This window comes from Coptis chinensis, chromosome 1, assembly GCF_015680905.1.
Source record: "Coptis chinensis isolate HL-2020 chromosome 1, ASM1568090v1, whole genome shotgun sequence".
Taxonomy (NCBI): domain Eukaryota; kingdom Viridiplantae; phylum Streptophyta; class Magnoliopsida; order Ranunculales; family Ranunculaceae; genus Coptis; species Coptis chinensis.
In genome coordinates this window covers 37,057,973-37,073,512 of record NC_141456.1, presented here as the reverse complement: position 1 = coordinate 37,073,512, position 15,540 = coordinate 37,057,973, and the positions used below count along the sequence as shown (strand labels likewise).

The 15,540-nt window shown below is 35.2% G+C and overlaps 1 protein-coding gene and 1 long non-coding RNA gene across 2 annotated transcripts; both read right to left on the bottom strand.

Moving 5' to 3' along the window:
• Window positions 1–1,751: 1,751 nt before the first annotated feature.
• Window positions 1,752–2,558, bottom strand: LOC147523813 (uncharacterized). Its single transcript, XR_015196796.1, has 5 exons — window positions 2,413–2,558; window positions 2,210–2,314; window positions 2,064–2,127; window positions 1,887–1,982; window positions 1,752–1,778 (listed from the first exon to the last, which is right to left on the bottom strand). It is a non-coding gene; the product is annotated as an uncharacterized LOC147523813 (long non-coding RNA).
• A 198-nt stretch (window positions 2,559–2,756) lies between these two features.
• On the bottom strand, window positions 2,757–14,466 carry LOC147523812 (uncharacterized). The gene is made up of 13 exons (XM_086572437.1): window positions 14,315–14,466; window positions 6,563–7,203; window positions 6,403–6,495; window positions 6,182–6,301; window positions 4,851–5,285; window positions 4,709–4,774; window positions 4,550–4,630; window positions 4,071–4,352; window positions 3,868–3,987; window positions 3,494–3,504; window positions 3,290–3,410; window positions 2,970–3,161; window positions 2,757–2,873 (listed from the first exon to the last, which is right to left on the bottom strand). The coding sequence occupies exons 2-13, from the start codon at window positions 6,848–6,850 to the stop codon at window positions 2,757–2,759; spliced, it is 1,926 nt and encodes a 641-aa protein (XP_086428563.1). The 5' UTR covers window positions 6,851–7,203; window positions 14,315–14,466.
• Between the last annotated feature and the right edge of the window lie 1,074 nt (window positions 14,467–15,540).

Here is a 15,540-nt window from a genome sequence, read left to right as displayed (position 1 = left end):
TCATTACTAGGAAAAACTGGTTTCAAGGTGTCTTTTGAAAGTGGTAAGTTTGTTCCGAGTAAGAATGAGAGTTTTGTTGGGAAATGTTATTGTAATAATAGTGGTTTATCCATGTTGAATGTATTTGACAACATTATCATAAATGAGAATAAATTTGTTTATGTTTATTTGCTTGACTCTTTTAATATATGGGATGGTAGACTAGGACATGTGAATGTTCAATATATGAAAATGATGAAAGCATGTGGTTTATTGTGTGATATTTCTAATTTTTCTATTGATAAATGTAAAATATGAGCTGAGACTAAAGCCACAAAAAAACCTTGTAGGCCTGTTTCTAGAGATAAAACTAAATTGTTTACCCTTATTCATACTAATTTGGGTGAATTTAGAAGTACCATGTCTAGAGGAGGGAAGTTTTATTATATTACATTCATAGATGACTTCTCTAGGTACTACACCATGGTATATTTACTTAGAAACAAGCATGAGGCGGCTGAGATGTTTCTCAAGTACAAAACTGAAGTTGAAAACTAGCCGTCATTAAAAAGAGAAAATTCTAGATTGTGTGTTCATGAAAGGCCTTTTTTAGACCTTTTAGACCTCATGCTTGTTAATTTAATTCTAGAAATCATGCTTGTTAATTTAATGACGGTCTTGCAAAGTGTCATTACTGAGGGTGTCATAAAAAGTCAACCAAAACCGTCATTAAATTTATGACGGTTCATAGAAGGACGTCTTAAAAGGTCCTCTCATTATGACATATATTAGTCTTTAAAACGTCATAGTAGGTATATTTTATTATGACACCTCATATGTAATCGTCAATAAATTAACAATATTTTCTAACAGTTCACGTCAGAACCGTCATGAAATGCCCATTGACTATTGTGGAACCGACATGAAATACCCATTGACTATTGTGGAACCGTCATGAAATGCCCATTGACTACTGTAGAACCGTCATTTTATGGGAAAAAAAAATACGTCAACAAATAGTTTACACTGTGACAGTTCTTCTAAAACCATCATATATATATATATATTTATTATTATTATTATTATTATTATTATTATATATATTATTATTATATTTTTCCAGTAAAAAAATACTCCATGATAACCTGTAATTCAATTCCTAACCTGTAAACTTATTTCACCAATAAAACAGCTATAAAATTCTCAAAAATAAAATTAGAACATCTACAGTAACTTCAACCCATATATTTTCAAGCAATTCGAAAATACTTATTCCTTACATCAATTTATCATTTATCCAACATCACTGAAAAATGCTAAATACATTTATTTGATAGCACATTCAACCAAACTAAAAATCATTCTAATCAATTCCATCATCAACAAATTAAGCATTATCCATCGATCGATCAAACGTTGTCAAACCTAAGAAACAAATAAAGTAAAGAAACATTATTAGTATATTTGCTACCAAAAGCTCAACCCACTGACCAAAAACATATTATTTTATATAGGCATGAAGATAACAATGCGATGGGACCTAGTTCTCACAATGGAATAAAAAATAAATAAAAATACCTACAATGCAAATGGGTTGTGGTTCAAGATATACACTACTACATTTAAAGTCATCCCATATCTCAAAGCAGCAAACAAAATAAAAACAAAATACTATTATCGCAATATAAACACATACCTTTGGCTTGGCGAGATAAATCGTTCGATGAAGTCAATAAACTCCATACGAATTTCAATAAGCTCGTGATGGTATAGGTGATAGTGTTGGCCAACTCCATTAGCTACACGAGTACGTAAAGTCAACAAAGAATTTAGTATATATGATATACGTTTACAAGAAAGAATTACATAGATATTTTAGAATATATTAACAAGAAAGATTTGCTAACCTTTGTCTTAATTGATTGACTAGGATCCATCATAAAATGTCTCATGAAATGCAAGACATAATATCCACACTCGTATCCTCCTGGTTGAATTGGGCACTACACAAAAACATAAACAAATTGTCAAAACACATTCAATACACTAAGTAAATCTTTCACATTCAAGTACTGTATATTTACCTTGACATAGTCCTACTCTGGTTCCACTCTTTTTCCTTCACTTAATGCTAATGTTTTCATCCCACTAAAAAAACGAACTTTACAATTAAGTTACAAGTTGTTTGCATATATGACATACAAAATAAAAATAAGATTCATCAACTCACGTGTTCACCATGCATCTTAGCTTTATATCAGGGACACCTCCAGTTGAATCAAGAAAATATACTTTTTTTGCACTTACGTCAATAATTACCAAAACCCAATGAATCCTATACAACCATATATAGGAGTTAAGAAAGTACAAAAAATAAAAATAAAAATAAAATGAGAATGCATATATGTTAAAGAACATGACCAACAAGCATACCCCGAATTGTACGGAAGAAAAATAACTTGGTCTCTTTGTCTTGCCATTAATCTATTTGAGACCAGACGATTCATCTCTTTTTTGTCTGCATATAAGTTGAAATCACCAAGATAACAGAATCCAAACCGCTGTCGAGAACTTTCGTATTTCTCATACAAATATCTAAAAGAAAATCATACTACCATTAGTACGACATGTACGCATAAATTAAACAACTCATCTCTTAAAAAATAAATCCAAGATTCCACTCACCTAATATATACTACAATGCATTTGGCATTTAACATTTGCTTATGATAAATATCCATTATTTCATCTTTTGCAATATAAAACTGTAGTTCACGCTAAAAAATCCTCGTGTCCATTTCACTTATATGATTTCTCTTCATTATATTGCCCACCAAAACTGCAAATTCTTCAAATATAATTTCGTCATGCTCATCACATTGAACCTCATTTTTCTATAAAATAAAAATAAATAAACAATGAATAATAAATACAAATGGGCGCTAATTTATATAAATATTGGTAGAAAAATATAATAGAATACATTTTACCTTATTATCAAGTATGACAAAGTCACGAGGCCATGCCACGTGGTAACCGACTGCACCACCTACTCTGGTAATGTCATCATCAGGAATTGGTCTTGGTAGAAGGGCAATCGTTGAAATTGCACGTATTATTTGTACACGCACATAGCCTTCACCCATTCTATCATTATGGATCTTGTCATCCGGTCCAAACCCCTCAATTATACAAGCATCAACAACAATATTGCTTTACACTTTAAAACAACCACAAATATTAAAATAATTGTAAATTTAAAATTCTAGTGAGTACCTTGATTAATTATTTTAGAAATTAGAGATTTTACCTTCTCATTTCCTGATTTAGGTTTAGAGATTGGCATAACACTTTTGGCTTTATTAGCACCATTATCATTGCCTTTTGATCCGGCTTTAGCACCATTATCATTGTCTTTTTGATCCCACGACCTAACAAACATTATAAAGACAATTTCAATAGATATTTGTAAACTATAACTATCACTTTTATTTAATATCAAAATGACAAGTACCTGCTTGTTTCCTAACATAGGTTTTGAGATAGCCAAATTGTCAAATACCACAAAGTCACTTTGGCCAAGCCACGTGGTAGCCAATTGCACCTCCTACGGTGGTAATATCATCATCCGAATCGGTCTTGGCGTAAGAGAATTTGCCAAAATTGCACGTATGATTTGTACACATTACATAGCCTTCTCCCATTCTATCATTATGGATCTTGTCATCCGGTCCAAACCCCTCAATTATACAAGCATCAAGCAACAACATTGCTTTTGGACCCCAAAGCAAGTTTACACTTTAAAACAACCACAAACATTAAAATAATTGTAAATTTAAAATTCTAGTAAGTACCATGAATAATTATTTTAGAAATTAGAGATTTTACCTTCTCATTTCCTGATTTAGGTTTAGAAATTGGCATAACACTTTTGGCTTTATTAGCACCATTATCATTGCCTTTTGATCCGGTTTTAGCACCATTATCATTGTCTTTTGATCCCACAGCCTAACAAACATTATAAGGACACTTTCAATAGATATTTGTAAACTATAACTATTACTTTTAGTTAATATCAAAATGACAAATACCTGCTTGTTTCCTAACATAGGTTTTGAGATAGCCAAATTGTCAAATACCACAAAGCCACTTGGCCAAGCCACGTGGTAGCCAACTGCACCTCCTACGGTGGTAATATCATCATCCGGAATCGGTCTTGGCAGAAGAGAATTTGCCAAAATTGCATGTATGATTTGTACACGTACATAGCCTTCTCCCATTTTAACATTATGGATATTGTCATCCGGTCCCAACCCCTCAATTAGAATAGCATCCGCAACAATATTGCTTTTGGACCCCAAAGCCAGCTTACACTTTTGAAACAACAGAACAATTGAGCATAACATTATTGGTAGGTTTAAAAGTTTCAAAAATTAAAAAACATTTACCTTCTTATTTCCTGATGACGGAATAGATATTGGCATATCACTTTTGAGTTTATCACCGTTGTAAAAACATTTACCTTCCTATGCCTCTCTAACTCATTAGTTAAAAAAAAAAAAACTATTACCTGCTTGCTGCCCGACTTATGTTGAAAGACTGCCACTTTGCTATTAAGCTTAGCAACACTACTGTTCTTCAAGCCCACATCCTAAGAGACATAACAGTGAATTTAAAATCAACAATCTTTTAAGTAACATTTAAAGATTGCACGTTAAATAACATATACCTGCTCATTTCCTAATTTTAGTTTAGAGACTGCCTTGTCGCTTTTGGATTTAGCACCACTAATTGCCTATGCACATATTGAACAAGTTAATTCAAAACTGAAAAAGTATTTACATTCTGTAGCCATTTATTTAAAGTAATACCTTTCTCGACTTCTTTCTCGAATTCACACCCAATGCTCTCTCAAGACATTTATTAATTGTCTTGTTGTTAGTGCCAGAAGATAATATATCATCATTTGGACTTTCCATTCGCTTTTTACTATTATTCTTGGAACCATTGGAGGCAACTTTCTCTATGTGTTGCAAGCTAATCACTCCTTGTAAGGTCTTCAACTCTCTCACTCTTTCCTTTAATGCCTGGTTTTCTTCTTCTTTCTTACGGATCGTGGACTCCATCTCTGCTCTATGTGCTTTTGATCCCCGTTTAGGGAGATTAAAGTAAGTAGTTGGAGTGACATATTTCCCTCCTGCTCTAACCTTGCCACAATGTTCTGGAGTCCCCAATGCCTTCGTAAGAACATCATCGCTTCCTTGGGTTACTAACTTCCCTTCAGCCTCTTCCTTTTTTAGTTGGTCCTGCGAAAACATTCTCTCTTCTTAAGCGAGATAGATCATACTTTTACTGAGAAAGAAAATATCAACCCATCATTCTCAACGTGTGTTTTCTTAGTGAGTGTAGCTAACTGGTGAACTGGCCATGCCTAATTGGATAACATTTAGAAATGCTATAAATCTCAAGGACTTCTAAAGTTCAAATCATTAGAATTTGTTGACAACTGAATTAAAAGAGAGGTCTTCGTAAATCAAGAAATGATTTTTAAAAGTAATAAAGTCTTAATCCAAATGAAATTAATCCGACGCATTCCTCTTATATCGTTTTTTCAAGGTCAATTATATACGTTCCTATCAAGAAGAAACATTATCTGCTCTTACAACATTATCAAATCAATCCGCATACAAAAATTTATCAAATGAAAAAGGCTAATAAGAAACACAAGAAAGAGTTGCACTCTAATTTGTTTTACTTCGAAGCCGCTTTTCCATAAAGTGATGAGAGAATTTGACGGATGTACAATATGATTTCCCATAAATTGTAACAACTCATTCATAATTTCATTAACTAGATTATCGAAAAAAAAATCATGAACTTTTCGGTAAGGGATATAAGTTTCGTATTCGACTTCAAGCTTGCATGCCCTGCAGGGGTGTAAATGACAACCAATATAGTTCATATGGGATCTTCAAATAACATGTGGTTACAACTGACATAATACAAATTGATATGAAATAGTACCTTGTCCTACATCAGGAGATGACCTACAACTGACATAATACAAATTGAATAGGGTCTGACATGGCCTGAAATTGGCTTGTGGGATGCTGAACACAGAGCTGGTGATATTTAGACTTCAGGTGGACTGTAACATTAGTACTTTACTCTATTACCCATGCTAGCATAGCTCAAAACTTACAATTTTTTCTGCCACCTTCCTTGTATCATCGTTAAAGTATTCGCCATTCTTGTTCTGCCGAGCTAAAAGCCACAAGCTAGCTTTATCATCCTCATCAAACGATTCTCCCAACTCTTCTTGCTATAATGAGATATACAAAAAAAAAAATCAATTTAGTTATGAAGTATTTGATATGGCTTACTATGTACATTAAGATTTAAAAATGTTGTACAAGTCTTTACCATCTTATCTATCAAGCCAGCATATCCAAGCCTACTAACTCGGTGATTATACTTACCCTTTGCCCTTCGTGCAGATTGTAACTTACTCTTCTCCTAATGGATAAAAAAAAGTTATTAATTTAAATAGAACAATATACTTATTTAAATGTCTCACACATACCTGGAACTCTTCTGTTAATCTCGACTTCACAAATGCATCCCAGTCAGCTTTTTTAATTAGCTTATACTTTGCAGGTGGTTTTGAAAGTGCCTCGGGATCATCTTTAAATGGCATAATATATTTGACAGTCAACATATTCTTGAAGGTCCTCCATCTAACTCCAAACGATTTCAAAACTGACTTCCTATACCTTATATCTATATCAAATCCTATCTGGGCCACGAATAAATAAACCGAATCCAAGTTACAAGCAAGATAAGAAACAACAAGAAAATAAAAATTCAACATTCAAAATAAATTACAAGTATGCCAGCCCATAATAGTTTTAAAAGTTCTGGTGGTGCTTTCGTCCACTTTTGAAAAGCACTTAGGGGAATCAGACTCCTCGCAAGAGCACCTTCCCAACCAGAAAGCTTATTACAAACTTTTCGACCTATAGGCCTACTTTTCCCATCAAAGTGAACTCTTATGATGATACCATCCCAATCACCAGAAAAACAGTGCATTACAGTTGCGCCTCTCCTTTTTACTTTGGTACTTATAGGTGTTTCGTCTTCAGAATGGACAACCTCATCCTCAAAATGAACAACCTCATCTTCAGAATGGACAACCTCTTCCGGATCCATGGCTAGTAGGCTAAGCTTAAAAATATAAGCATAGGGCATTAATTAGTATTATATGAGATGAACAAGAATATGCACAGAAGGAAAAACAAATATATATATATAAACACCTAGTAATAGCAATTTGTTTGAATAATACCTGGCATAGATGAAGTCTACTCATGAAATAAGTAAAGCTCCAAATGGAAAAACAGAAAAAGTAACTAATAGAAATAACTAAATACAAGATTCACTAAGGCTTAAAAAAATCTTGATCAATTGACAACTTATAGAGAATCTTACAATAAAAAAATCCCAGAAACAAAAGAGAAGAAAATAAAACAAAATGACTAGGTTTTAGATGGTTCATTCTCAACCCATATTCCCTCACAGTCTTCACGTGTGTAAACTAACCAAGATTCATCAATCAAATCAAAAGAATCAGCACTTGGAAATACTTCAGGATGAACCTTGTCTCTTATGTCCCCATCAAACACGTCATTACCAATATCGCCAACATTATAACATCTTTTAGGAGCTGCCAGAGCAACTGACCACTTAGGATCAAGTTGGTCAGGAACAAAAAAGACTTGTTTGGCTTGAGAAGCTAAGATAAACGAATCAGATTTATGCCCAACTCTACCAAGATCAACTAATGTGAAACCCAAATCATCTTTCTTGATACCATTCCTACTATCAACCCAATCACACCTGAACACTGGAATGTGAAAATTAAAATAATCCAGCAACCATATTTCAACAATAACTCCATAAAAGGACATATCGAAAAGGTGGTTTCTTATCCTTCGTGACTTGCAACTTGCATCTTTGCGGCCACCAAGCTCACACCACTGTTTTGAGTGACACGTGAAGCATCCGATTTTTTGTGGAAAACCGATAACCATTGATGATATAGCTCTCATAATTTAATATATGCATCCGAGGCCCTTGAGATATCCACATTAAGGTATCCGAGACTTTGTTATTGGTGATGCATCGCTCTTGTGAAACCTGTGTTCTTTTAAGGGTTAGTAACAATTAAATGGAGTTTACAGAAGAAATGGTACTTTAGAATTGCTTAATTGTACCCTTTCTTTAAGCCAATCACTAAAGGTACGATTGTGTTCTTCTTGTAACCATGTTGGTTTCTTTGACTGACGGGGGTGGATTTTCTTCAGGTAGTCCATGTGCTCCCTATTTAGTTACCAAAAGCAATCTCACATTTAGCTATAGAAATTCTAAACCAATGGAAGAATGGATATAAACTATCAACATATTTTACCCTATGTAAGGCTCAACAACTCCTGTGTTGTGCAACACATAAAGATGCGCTTGCTCCAAGGTAGTACTATCAACTTCAGCAGCAGAACCCCCTACAGGGGTAACTCCCTCCACCAGCATATCATCAGGAGTGATTTTACAATTGGGAGGAACTCCAATTGCATCCAAGTCAGATAAGAATTCACTGCAAAACTCAATTGCTTCCTCTGCAATATAATTTTCAGCAATGCAACCTTCTGGACGATTGCGGTTTCGTACATAACCCTTCAACACCACCATGTACCTAAGACATTTCAATGGGAAAATGGTACAATGATGCTTACTATGTCATACGAACCAAGGATAAAGGAAAGCTCAGTAAGTTGGTTTACCTCTCAAATGGGTACATCCATCGGAAGAAAACTGGACCACAAAGCTTCACCTCTCTAACAAGATGAATCGTGAGATGAACCATGATGTCAAAGAATGACGGGGGAAAGTATTTTTCCAGCATACATACGGTGACAACAACATCTCTTTGAATTTGACTTAGCTGCTGCACATCTATTACTTTTGCACAAAGTGCACTGAAGAAGAAGCACAACCTGACAATTGCATATCTCACATGCTTTGGCAAGACAGATCGTATAGCCACAGGAAGCAACTGCTGCATCAAAACGTGGCAATCGTGCGACTTCAGCCCTTGTAATTTTAGATCATCCATTGAAACACGGGGCTTGAAATTAGAAGAGTATCCTTCGGGAACTTTCAACTCATGCAATGTTTGGCAAACTCTTCTTTTTCATCCCTAGATAATGTAAAACAAGCTGGGGGTAGGAAAGTTTTACTTTTACCTATCTTTGGTGCCAACTCCGCCCTTCCCATCTCCTCAAGATCAAGACGACCGTTAACAGTATCCTTTGTTTTGAAAGGAATGTTAAGCAATGTACCAATAATCTTTGTCACAAACATTCTTCTCAATATGCATGACATCCAAGTTGTGTCTAATGTGCAAATACTCCCAATAGTCCAATTCAAAAATATTGACGACTTTTTCCAACATTTCAAAATATCATCGACTCCAATTATTAACCCTTGGCGATGTGGTTGGCGTCTTTGCCTTTTTCTCAAGACCGTCCGCTTCCTTTTACCCATTGACTTCTTCAATTTTCGTTTCGTAACTTCTTTCCGCCCTTTCGGTTTTGCTAAATTCTTCGCAATTACATTCTTAACTTTTTTCCCCCAAGAAATATTAAGCAGTTTAACCTTTTCTTTTACTTTCTCACCGGTTAATAGTTCTGGTTGTGATTGAAACTCTTGTTTACCATTAAACATCTTCTTCTGCTTTCTGTAAGGGTGGTTCTTTGGGAGGAATCTTCTGGTGGACATGTATACAATCTTCTTAGAATGCTTCAGTCTGAGCGAAGGTGTATTCTCACCGCATATTGGACAAGCATAATATCCTTTAACGCAACAACCAGATAGGTTACCAAGTGCGGGAAAATCATTTATTGTCCACATTAGCACAGTTCTCAATGTAAAGGATTCATGTCGGTAAGCATCATAAGCATCAACCCCAGTATTCCATAAAATTTTTAAGTCGTCAATCAAGGGCCTCAAGTACACATCAATATCGTTCCCTGGTTGTCGTGGACCTGATATCAACAATGTAAGCATCATAAACTTTCTCTTCACGCACAACCATGGTGGAAGGTTGTAAGTGATCAACATAACTGGCCAACAACTATACCTACTACTCATAGAACCGTGTGGATTGACACCATCTGCAGAGAGTGCGAGACGCAGATTTCGTGAATCTGCGCAAACTCGCCACATGCAATCTGATCTTCCATCTTTGGGGAATCTGCTAGGTAACGCAATTTGTCATCAACTTCTCTTGCATCAAGATGCCATGTCAAATCCTTTTTTGTTTGCCAGATTGAAACATCTTTTTGAACCTTGGGATGGGTGGAAAATACCACAAAACTTTTGTAGGCACACCTTTACTTGTCTCGGTCATATTTTTATTCTCCTTATATCTTGACGCTTCCACAAGTAGGACACACAAGAAGATCCTTATAACGTGTCACCTCTCATGGGATGCAGTCGTTAGGACATGCATGTATCTTTTCATACTTCATTCCATAGACGGACAATGTCTTCTTGACCTTATTCAGTGAGGACGGTAGTAAATAACCTTCCGGAAGCCTCTCCAAACAATTTCAAATTTTGAAAAAAGTCTTGTCGACCACCCACCTTTGGCTTTTTAGATTGAATAGTTTAACCACCATTGATAACTTGGTAAACTTTGTACACCCTTCATATAATGGTTTTTCAAAGATCTTGGAGCAATTGTTCAAACTCTACAGATCACCGTGAATTGGTCACGCCCAAAGATCTAGCAAGTTTTTGTACTTGTCGCATCTTCTGGAGTTTCCATATTGTGATAATCTTGATGGTCTCCATTTCCATCGACACTAGAAGGGGCTACATTATGACTTTTCTCCCCGTGATATATCCAGCTAGTATAGTGTTGGTCGACACCAGATTCAAAAAGGTGGTTTCTAACCTCCTTTTGAGTAAACTCACAAAGATTCACACAGTGTTTGCATGGACATCTTATGAGAATGGTCTCACTCTCTGTTGGATTTGCAAACAGAAGAAAATTCTTAACCCCTACAATATATTCATCTGTTAGCCTATCCTTGGACATCCACATTTTGTCCATTTCGAATAAAGTATAACACAAAAATCCTGAAAACACCCAAATTTTGCACTCTTTTAGTTAAGAAAATAAAAATAAAAATAATCGCTTCAAGATCATTAAATCTGTTAGTGATTTTATTCTTCTCTATTACTATGTATTCTCATAGGCACCATAAAAGTGCTCTAATTTTTGTATCACTACTACTTTCCAGTAGACATTTGCAGTGGAGCAAATTAATTTACTTACTAACAATCTCAATTTGATTACTAGTTCACTGTAAGTCCGTAACACACTATTCACACTTCTTCTATATATAAAAGGAGACACTGCTCTATGACTCTCTCTCTCTCTCATTTTTCACGCAATGAGCATACTCCACTCTAAATGGATTGTTTGCTAAACAAATTATCATTCCAACATATTATTATAATCATTATCTCTAAATGGCGTTTCAGCTTAATAGACTCTTTGTATTCGGTTCTTTACCCGGCAAGTTTTCTACTTCATCTCGTTTACCAATCATGGTAATAATTATTTCTTCTAACTTTTCACACTCTAATTCTATTCATTTTATTATTATTATTATTTACACTTAGAGAATTGCTAGCGTCCTCCCCCTTTAAGGGGTAGGACCATCCTACCTCTATATCTGACAAAAGAACTTACTTGTTGACCATTTCTAGAGGTTCCTCTTTTATTAAAACTAAATGAAGTAAAGACCAAAAATCAAGAAGTGAGTTGACTCACTACCTTCTCATCCAAACTAAAAACAGACCGACCCTCACTGAAAGTCCCACCAAAACTGGTCTAGTGATGAACATATCATACCCCTAAATTGGTCATAACGTTCTCTCTTATTTTTTGTAATGGATCTGGTCCGAGCACTCACTTTCTTTGTTCCATCCCATCATGGTTCCACATTTCCACTATGACCACAATACAAGATATAACTACTTGTGTGATTTGTTCAAATTTCAAATGCTTTAGTGGATTGCTTATGTTGTAAAAAACCTTTCTTGGAAGATTTATGAATTTAAAGAGGAACAGATTTGGAAAGCAACTTTGCCACAAGATATGTTGATAATTGTTCATAACTAACCAAGAGAAAATGACTTAATCAATTTGAAGAAGACCAACTCAAACATCAAAAGAAATTACATAGCATGTGTCTCTGGAATTCTCTTCTATTTCCCTTTTTCTTGTTTCTTGTTTTTAATTGGACTGAACCCACTTTAAAAAAATGATTTTAAAGAAAGCAGCTCAAAACATTTACTGGTCACCTTTTCTTGTTTTAATTAGAGGTAGGATGGTCCTACCCCTTAAAGGGGTGAGGACGCTAGCAATTCTCTTACACTTATTTGTGGTTTTGCTCGACAAATACAATGCAGACAATCGTAGAATTATTTAGGAGTTGTTTACAATATTCTCCATTCAAGTAATAGTGTTAACTATAGTAAATGTAGTTTCGTGACCTTAAGTTTAGAAAAGAAGGGGGCACTTGTATAATTCACTTGTGAAAACATCCAATTCGGAGGAAACCCATTTCTCTTTCAGCCACCCCAAAACTTTGTTAACCTCTCATAAAGGTAGGACTCTATCACAGTTACCTAGGCACGCGGGATCTCAGTGAGGGGATCGGACTTCAGATTCGATTTCTTGATTTGCTTAAGACATCAAAAAGTGATGATGATGTGGCTTCTATGTTAGCTCATTCTACCTATAGTTCTTACAAGAAGGCCTTGACTACTTCAACAACAAGAACTGTCTCCCTCAATAGTAAATACAACCCCTCATATCACCAATAACGCCTCTACTCACTTTAACTACAAGGCCTATCTTCTACCTTTAACGCCCTCAAACAAGATAGAACAGACCAGTCTTTTATCACCGTGGAACGGGTTGTAACTGGAATGATCGATCGGAGGGACAATGACAAGTCGTAGTCGACTTCGGGTTACCTTACAGTACTGCTTACACGAAGCATTGCTTCCCTTTACTGCTTTCCCCTATAGCTACCTTTCACGAACAGCTCTTGTAGGCCAACTAAAACTAATGCGATGTGCGCCCGATCTCGATCTACTAGTTCCACCATATTTTCATTGATCATCACCGAGGAGGAGAGAAAGCATTTGTATGGGCGGAAAATCTTGTATGATCACAACATATACTCGTCTAGAGAGTACCGTGAGATTCAATTTTGGTTCGCAAGAATGTATCGATTAGGGAGGTTCTTTTCAGTTAAACCGACCAAGTTAAATGATAGTAATGGAGTGAAGAGTGCTACTGCTAACCTGGTTGGTATATTTCGTAAGCCGGCAAAGGCATTTATTGTTCGTAGCAGCAGTTCTAATGGGCACGTTGCAGGGTCAGTCAAAAAGAGTGCTTCAGATGCTACTACCAAATCAGTGCAGAAAAAAATTAATGTGGCAAAGCCCAAAGATGGAGAGAAGGAGGCGAAGGTGGAAGTAGCCATTTCGACTCCAGCTAAGGGTAGTGGCAATATAAAAAAGACCAAGCTTAGGGGAAAAAGAAGTAGGTGGCAAATAAGAATAAACTAAAAGAACTTTCTGGTACTACTGTTCCTTCTGGTGATGCTAAGATTAGTGGTTTTAAACAAGCGAAGAAGCCCAACCTGACCAAACTTGCTACCCCCACAGGTGATGCAAAGGTTAATGGTTCTAAACAAGCTTTTAACTCAGAGAAGGCTAGTGTGACCAAAATTGATGGCCAATCTGTTCAGGCTTCAGAAGTAAGTATGAGTGTTAATAGTGTAATTTTTGATGACACATTTCTTACTACTTGATCTGATATATATACACACACACAAATGCGGAAGAATATAAGTTCAAATCAAACTCAATAAGGAGAACTAAGTTCACTTAAAAATATAATGTTAAAACATCCCTCGGAAACTATGGCATGGTTCAGAAGAGTTTTACAAACAAACCAACATAAAATAGCATCAGCAATAAGCATCCAGTTGAGTACCCAAAAAGAATCACTAAAGCAATCCAGAATCTAGATACGTGTTAAACAAGATTGCAGCCAAAACAGGTTATGTATAGATAATACCTTTAAAAAAATTCCAAACACCCTATTTAATGAAATTTTAAATCAAAACAACATTATAAAACCTTTATAGAATGCTTAACAAATAACAAAAAAACAAAAGTAAAATCTTACTTGCTAATAAGAAATCACTTCCTTGGCAAAAGCAACGCACTCCACTCCAAGTTCGACTCTAAGAGAACACTGCTACGATTCTGAAATTCAAGATGAGTTAAAAGATGCAGACATTTAAATTTATATATAATTGAGATACTATGCTAGGGTTTCCAAAGCAAATCCCTATGAATCAGAGTGAAGGGGAATATTTACCTCTTTCGCGCGTTAACCAATCTCCAATCCCAATTTGACAACTTACGATAATAAACTGTTAGGGTTTAGGAGAATCCGGGAATTAGATTAGAAAGCGCGCGTTGTATATTTGTTGAGCGGAGAAATTCTTTCTCCATATTGATTTTATTACCTTCGGTATTAAATAGGGAATCACAGTTTTGGTTATTTGGGATGTTTGGTTATTGAGTTACCAAAAAAAAAAAGTTTGGTTATTAAGAATTGGGTATACTCATAGTTCGGAATTTCGGAATTTCAGAATTTCAGAATTTCAGAATTTTTGGAATTTTGGAATTCTCGGAATTCCGACAAATCCAAAATCCAAAATTCATTAAATTTCGACCCCTATCACATTCGAAATTTCGGATATTTCGACTCTTTATTTGGAATTCCGTTTTTTTGAAAAACCGAAATTCCAGGCGGAATTCCGAAGTTTCGTTCGGAATCACAAACTATGGGTATACTATTACTGACCCGAGACTTAACCCAATTATTCATATTCAGTTACCTTTCGACTACCGGTTACAATGGTTTCGTTTTTAATTGTTCCCAAATGGTTAGACAATTAATTAAACACCGGTTAGTGCCAGAAGGAAAAAGTTAGACAATTTTTTACTTGACGTTTGTGAGAATGAACTCATAAATTAGACACCAAACTTGACACATTAATAAAAAATGTCAAAGATATTTATGACGGCTAGCATATAACAGTCAACATTAACATCATGCGTCATAAAATGAACGATAAGTATACAATTGTTAGTCACTAACTTGACACATTGATAAAAAAAACGTCACATATATTTATGACGCATGACCTATAACCGTCAACATTTGACATCAAGCGTCATAAAATTAATGGTGAGTTAGAAATAATGACGGGTTATACGGAAGTCGTCAAGGTAGAAAAAAAATAGCCGTCATAGAAAGCCCTTTTTTTAGTAGTGAATGGATATCAAATTAATGATGTTGATAAATGTATTTACTTTAAATCTTTTGATATGAATACATAT